General features: G+C 36.8%; 1 protein-coding gene across 1 annotated transcript in view; it reads left to right on the forward strand.

Annotated features, from left to right (window-relative positions):
• Positions 1 to 1,990, forward strand: part of galm (galactose mutarotase) — a 36,508-nt gene extending 34,518 nt beyond the window's left edge. Inside the window, exons 8-9 of the mRNA XM_086046062.1 lie at positions 1 to 108; positions 1,302 to 1,990. The exon at positions 1 to 108 is cut by the window's left edge and continues 67 nt beyond it. Of these exons, the coding sequence (XP_085902188.1) occupies positions 1 to 108; positions 1,302 to 1,382 (189 nt within the window). The 3' untranslated portion in view covers positions 1,383 to 1,990. The remainder of the gene's footprint in view (positions 109 to 1,301) is intronic.
• The last annotated feature ends 5,895 nt before the right edge of the window (positions 1,991 to 7,885 follow it).

The following is a 7,885-nucleotide window of genomic DNA, read 5'->3' on the forward strand; positions in this document are numbered from 1 at the left end:
ACAGCTAACTTCTTGGATGGCTCTATAATAGGTAAAGGTGGAGTTAAATATGGGAAACACTGCTCCTTCTGTTTGGAGACTCAGAATTGGCCTGATGCTGTCAACCAGGTATGCAGTTCACTCAGAAGAACAAACAGTTATCTATTAAATGTAACTATGTTTTTAATACACTACTTAAAATGATCAATTTGCAGTTGCAGGAAACAAAGTTGAGCAGACTTGCAATCACATAAATTAGAATTTATGTCTTCAGGAACTTTTCAGAGAAGTGATCAAATATTTGTTCTGATTGAGGACTGTGCAATTCTAAACTTCACATACTACAATTACCTTTTGACTGGGGTTGAACGATTATGGAAATAGTCTATTTGTGATTTTTTTTTTCCCCCCTGCAAAATTGCAATTGAGATTTGATTTGTGTTTTTTTTTTCAAGGCCATTTTCTAATTCTAATTTTAATCTCATTAATTTACATTTTCAACAATTAATTTTTATCAATTAAAAAATCTTAGGGATTCACGATAATTATCGGACATATAATTTTTGGACCGAAGTTGTGAAAAAAAAAAGACGTCTGTTGTATCTGTACAAAATCAGCTAAATTAGATCGATATTGAAAGCCGCTTCAAATACACTAACGTTGAAGTTACTGTGAGCTATTTGTTAACACAGCTTTTGTTTTCCCAGAATGGTTCATTTGAACTAACTAACTAACTAACTAACTAACTAACTAATTCGGTCAGAGGTAGAAATACAGTATTTGGGGGAAATGATGAGGTGAAGCTTTTTCGATATCATTTCAAAGCTCCTTTTGCTTTGACATTCTTCTTCTGTTGCTACTTCTTATTCTACGCCTCTGTAGCAGTGCAAATTCCAGTCACGGCTGACCTGTTATCTGAAGCTGAGCCGTGATTGGTCGTTACCTGAGCCCTGAGCAACTGTGATGTCATTTTCAGTCGACAGCAAGTGACTAAATGGGATGGATAAAAACATATCGTTTTTCTGCTTAATTCGTATTCAACAAACACAATATTGATCAGAATATCAAGTTTAGACTAGTGGGGCTAAGCTGCTCTGATGTCAAATATTAAGTCTGTTGTCTAATTTGAATTCATCCAAAACAGAGACAAAATCAAGCCTAAACTAAATAATCAAGCTAAAGATCATCCTGATGGTTTTTATTCCATTGTTACCTCCACAAACCTGCACCTTCTATGCAAAAGTGTCTTTGTGTAACAACCTCAAAAGTGTACCAATATTCTTTAGCAATAAAATAATGAGTCATTTTGTGTCTTTTATTAGGCCTCATTTCCTGGCTGCCTTCTCCATCCTGGCGAGGAATATCAACACCTGACTCGTTTCACATTCTCTCATGTTGATTGATTTTTGTTGCTGATTCACACATTGTTCGATCCCATAACTATGTTCATTCACAGGAGGCCTGGAACTATAGTAGCAGAGCTGGGCATTTTACTTCACAGTCCGTTTATCGCCTTCTGCCTCCAGTCGGGGTACCCTTCCACCGTCCGTCTATCCGCCATTTTGTCCGGCCGGGCCAAATAGTAATCGCCTATAGGCCTGTCTTCCTATAATTTTAAATGGGCTTCCGTTAGCGTTTCCGACGACCAACTTCAACAAACTGGGTGTCCGTCATAGGCGGATGGATGGACCGGTCTGTCACATAGGTGAAATGTCCAGCTCTGTATTGTATTATATCTCATGAACATTCCATTTAATTACTTTTTTTAATACATGTGATTTGCCATTCACTGAAATATCCAGTGAATTTGTACCCCATTATTTTGTTTGTGACTCTTCATTGAAGAGTGTTCAGCAACATCTTCACAGTAAACTTCCCAGAAAAGGAAGTGGCATTTTGTTGAAAATAAGTTCTTTTGTATCCTCCTTTGAATCTGTATCTGTAAAATATTGGTTTTAATTCTGTTAGTTTCGATAATAATTTATTCACAATAAAAACAATGTGTATTATGTGTTTGGTATTGTGCTTCAAATTGTTTCTGAACTTGTAATCACACAATAATACATTTACTGTAAAAATAACATTTATTGTGTAGTTGGTATTCTGCTGCAGATTGTCTCTGAACTTGTAATGGTACACTTGTGCAAGGGAGTTTTGTAAACTTCTCTCATTATGAGATCTAGGTCAATGCACCAACAATATCTATCTGCCTCTTCTCTGAAGTTTCTTGGGATGGACTCCAGCTCCCTGAACTTTGATAGTTTAGTGCACTGTTCGAAGCCAACGGCCCAATTACCAATATTACAGTGGGTTCGTATGAAAAGTTCAATCTTGGTCTCATCAGACTAGAGAAGCTTATTTCTCATAGTCTGGGAAGTCCATTTGTTTTTTTGGCAAACTCTATGCAAGCTTTCTGTATCTTGCGCTGATGAGATCCTTCCTTTGGGCCACTGTGGCATAAAGCCCCGACCGGTGGAGGGCTGCAGTGATAGTTGACTTTGAGTAACTTTCTCCCACTCTCTACACAGCATCTCTGGAGCTCAGCCGCAGTGATCTTTGGGTTCTTCTTTACCTCTCTCACCAAGGCTCTTCTCCCACGATTGCTCGGTTTGGCTGGACGGCCAGGTCTAGGAAGAGTTGTGGTTGTCCCAAACTTTTTCCATTTGAGGATTATAGAGGCCACTGTGCTCTGAGGAACCTTGAATGCTGCAGAAATTCTTTTGTAACCTTGGCCAGATCTGTGCCTTGCCACAATTCTGTCCAACAAGTTCACAATTAGCCTCAAAATTCCATCATCAGTCCCACAACGAGTATATGATATTCCAAAAAACATAAACTCCATGTGCCTAAATCCAACCAATGAAGGAGAAATAATCAAAACTGTGAATACATTCACCAATAAAAATCAACTGACAATGATGAGCTGGACATAACCATTGTCAAACAAGTTATCGAAGGTATTACATATTTTTGATCTGTCATTTGCAACGGGAAAGTTCCCAGAGCAAATGAAAATGGCAAAAGTCATACCCATTTACAAAAATGGTGCCAAAAACTTGTTTGAAAACTATAGACCAATATCAATCCTACCTCAAATATTGGAAAAGGTTTTCACAGAAAGACTAAGCACTTTTATTGATGAACTTTATATCTTCATGTTGCCTCCCAAGCAGTCGCATGCGTTGTCTGACACCACAGTCAGCCACTGCGGTCAAGCTATTACGCTCTCGTTTTTTCCGTGGTCAAGCTATCCACTCCTACGTTTTTGAGTGCGCGCATATTCTAAACGTTACGGTAAATGCTTTTCCGCATGTCGCAGCTGTGCACAAAATACAGTGCACAATGCATCACTTCCTTCAGGTTCGAACTGCCATAAAAAACATTCCTCCAATAAGTAGAAAATCATTCCAGTGGATTCTACTTCCAGGTGGCCCATACTATCAGCATACGAAGTTTGGACTGATTTTACTGTACAGTTTTTTAACAAATTAGATGCAGTCTGCACAAAACACAGTACATGCAATAGACAAATCATCATTTCCCTCAAGTTTGAACTGCCATAAAAAATATTCCTCAAATAAGTAGAAAATCATTCTAGTGTATTCTTCTTCCTTAAGAGGAATACTATCATCATGTCAAGTTTGGACTGGTTTTACTGTATATATTTTTCAAAAATTAGAGGCTAAATCTGCACAAAACACAGTACAAACAGTACAAAAATCATTTCCCTCACGTTTCGACTGCCATAAAAAACATTCCTCCAATAAGTAGAAAATTATTCCAGTGGGTTCTTCTTCCTGGGGGTCCATACTATCAGCATACAAAGTTTGGACTGATTTTACTGCACAGATTTTTCAAAAATTAGAGCAAAGTCTGCGCAAAATACTGTACATACAGCACAGAAATGATCATTTCCTTCAAGTTTGGACTGCCATAAAAAACATTCCTCCAATAAGTAGAAAATCATTCCAGAGGGTTCTTATTCCCAGAGGCCCATACTATGAGCATGCCAAGTTTGGACCGATTTTACTGGACAGATTTTTCAAAAATTAGAGGCAAAATCTGCGCAAAATCCTGTACAAACAATTCAAAAATCATCAAAATCATTCCAGTGGGTCTTCTTCCTGAGGGCCCATACTAGCAGCATGCCAAGTTTGGACTGATTGTACTGCACAGATTTTTCAAAAATTAGAGGCAAAGTCTGTGCAAAATACTGTACATACAGCACAGAAATGATCATTTCCTTCAAGTTTGGACTGCCATAAAAAACATTCCTCCAATAAGTAGAAAATCATTCTGGTGGATTCTTCTTCCTGGTGGCCCATACTATCAGCATGCAAAGTTTGGACGGATTTTACTGGACAGATTTTTCAAAAATTGGAGGCAAAATCTGCGCAAAATACTGTACAGTCCAAAAATCATCAAAATCATTCCAGTGGTTTCTTCTTCCTGATGGCCCATACTATCAGCATGCCAAGTTTGGACTGATTTTACTGTAGGGATCTTTCAAAAATTAGAGGCAAAGGATGCACAAAGTACTGTACATACAATACAGAAATCATCACTTCCCACAAGTTTGAATTGCCACAAAAAACATTCCTCCATTAAGTAGAAAATCATTCCAGTGGGTTCTTATTCCTGGGGGCCCATATTATGAGCATGCCAAGTTTGGACTGGTTTTACTGTACAGATTTTTTTTTTTTAATTAGAGGCAAAGTCTGCGCAAAACACTGTACATACAGCACAGAAATGATCACTTCCTTCAAGTTTGGACTGCTATAAAAACCATTCTTCCAATAAGTAGAAAATCATTCTGGTGGATTCTTCTTCCTGGTGGCCCATACTATCAGCATGCAAAGTTTGGACGGATTTTACTGTACATATTTTTCAAAAATTTGAGGCAAAATCTGCGCAAAATACTGTGCATACAGTACAGGAATGATAATTTCCCTCAAGTTTGGACTTCCATAAAAAACATTCCTCTAATAAGTAGAAAATCATTCCAGTGGGTTCTTATTCCTAGGGGCCCATACTCTGAGCATGCCAGGTTTGGACTGATTTTACTGTACGGATTTTTCAAAAATTAGAGGCAAATTCTGCACAAAATACAGTACATAAACTGGAAAAATCATTCCCCTCAAGTTTGGACTTCCATAAAAAAACATTCCTCCAATAAGTAGAAAATCATTCCGGTGGTTTCTTCTTCCTGGTGGCCCATACTATCAGCATGCCAAGTTTAGACTGATTTTACTGGACAGATTTTTTTTTTTAATTAGAGGAGAGTCTGCAAAAAATACAGTACATTTTTCACTCTACTGCATGTACTGTATTTTTTGCAGTACATTTTTCACTCTACTGCATGTACTGTATTTTTTGCAGACTTTGTCTTTAATTAAAAAAAAAAAAACTATACAGTAAAATCTGTCCAAACTTGGCATGCTGATAGTATGGGCCCACAGGAACAATAACCCTCTGGAATTATTTTGATGATTTTTGTACTGTTTGTACTGTGTTTTGTGCAGACTTTGTCTCTAATTAAAAAAAAAAAGTACAGTAAAATCAGTCCAAACTTGGCATGCTGATAGTATGGGCCCTCGGGAAGAAGATCCCACTAAATAAAAATACTTGACTGGTATTAAACGCCGCCCTAACTGTGATCAGCAAAGAAGCAGTTTTTTTTTTTTTTTTCATAGCAAAGAAGCAGTGTGCGCTCGTCCCAGCATAAATCTATGTAGCTCTGCACACTTCCACATTTCCTCATTCTCATATAAATCAGCAGCGGAGAGGTTAATCCTTTTGATATGTTGAAGTGGTCATTAGTAAGGATGTCCACATAAATTTTGGTGCCAATTGATCGCCGTTTTTGGACGTTATAAGCAATGAAAGTACAATGGTTTCCAATGGAGAGTTTGTAATCGGTTCCTTCAGTGACTCCGACCGAACAAGGATAGAACTGTAGGGGGCGCGGCCATTCTCCTCATTAAGAAGAGCGTTATTCATGGAGTCACTTATTTCCTAATTTATTGATAAAATAGAAAACGACAACTCTTTCCATTTTCCTGATCAAAAAATATATAAAATGAATTTGTTAGTGAAAACATGGCCATTCCGGCCCAACCGTCGCTTTAAAGACCTTGTAGAATTTAAAACAAGTCAGTATGTACTGCCCTCTTGTGGAGAAAGTGTTTTTTTTTTAAGTTTTGTATGTTTTTTGACCCTCGTGTGCTACCGTAGTGCATTGTACTCCAGCCAATGTCCTACATCGCCAATCCAGAGTGTTGAAGAGTGATTGCTTGCAATAGGTGACAGAATTTATGTTTCAATTGTGTTTTAAGTTCCGAATTTGATATAAGTTACTAATCGCTAGTTAGCATCCCTCTGGCAACGCTCACGTAATGGGTAAATTAGCATTATGCTAATGGTTAGAAACAAGACCATTTTTGTAGGGTTTGCAGCTAATGTCAGTGGCTGATTCAAGTCTATATTGTTTCAAACCATGTATAACATGATTGTAATGTGTCACTATGTTTTGTATGTCTCGATGGAGAAATCAAAGCCGCCCAAAACTTGGTGCAATTTAAAAAGCTTTATAAAAATACGTGAATAAGCAGAAGAAGTTGTTAGAGAATAATAATTAAAAACAAAATCAGCAGCTTGTAGCAACCTTCTTTTCACTATGTGGTATTTCATCGTCAATAGTATTTGTATGAGCATAAATGAAAAAAAAAGGAAAAATGAGGTTGCAATCAGCTTTTCAGTTCTATTTTGTTTTATCATTAATAATTGTACGACCTGCTTTTCAGTTGCATTCTGTTTCATCATTGATAATTGCACAATCATAAATGAAAGATGTATGTGGCAACCTGTTTCTCTGTTTCATTCAGGAGATGAACAAGATGGAAAATCAACATGACTGATGTAAACACAGATTGTGTCATTATTCTTGTAAACCACTGTTGGTATATATGCAACACAGCATCTTCCTTAATTTGATGGACGAGGGGTAGAATATTTACTTCAACCTCCTTTTGTGTTTCAATTGTAAATGTATTTTGAAATGTGTTAATTTTGTTTTGAACAGGATTCTCAAATTAAAAAAAAATAGAAATTTAAAAAATCGATATGAAACGTAAGTCAAGATGCATCATTTAATTCTTTAACTAAAAAAGGAGCATAACGAACAGAGTAGACATTTTCAAGAGACATTTAAGACTACTGTAAGGCAGCTATGCAACAGCATGGTTCACACACAAGATAAGTCAATCATCTCCACACAATTAAAAGTACAATATTTAAAATCCATCCATTATCCAAACCGCTTATCCTCACAAGGGTCGCGGGGCGTGCTGGAGCCTATCCCAGCAGTCTTTGGGCATTAGGCGAGGGACACCCTGAACTGGTTGCCAGCCAATCGCAGGGCACACAGAGACAAACAGTCACACTCACAATCATACCTACACTGTAAAATATAATACGTTGACTTTACTAAAAAAAAATATGCAAAGTCGTTGCCTCAAAAAAAGTAATTCACTTGAACTTAGATAAACTAGATTTCACCAACTTATTGTGAGTAAGCAGGACCTAAATAAATTAACTTAAGTTGAGATAGCTAATATATTTTTGGTTTGCAGTACTCAATTTAACTTAAATTAATTAGTATTGCAAACTTATTTATTCTGAGTTTGCTTTACTCAATTAACATTGTATTTATTTATCAATCTATTTTAGTAACTAACTTAAAATGTGTGGATTGTGAAAGCTTAATTCTCTTCAGTTTTACTCATACAGGTCAATTTAAGTTTTTTTTTTACCTACAATTCTAAAATAGACAATAGGCTGATTAAAGAAAAATCTGATCATTATACCTGTAATGAGCCCCAAAAAACAATGAATGCAGAACACTCAG

This window comes from Filicampus tigris, chromosome 11 (genome assembly GCF_054856515.1).
Source record: "Filicampus tigris isolate MCC_2025a chromosome 11, RoL_Ftig_1.0, whole genome shotgun sequence".
Taxonomy (NCBI): domain Eukaryota; kingdom Metazoa; phylum Chordata; class Actinopteri; order Syngnathiformes; family Syngnathidae; genus Filicampus; species Filicampus tigris.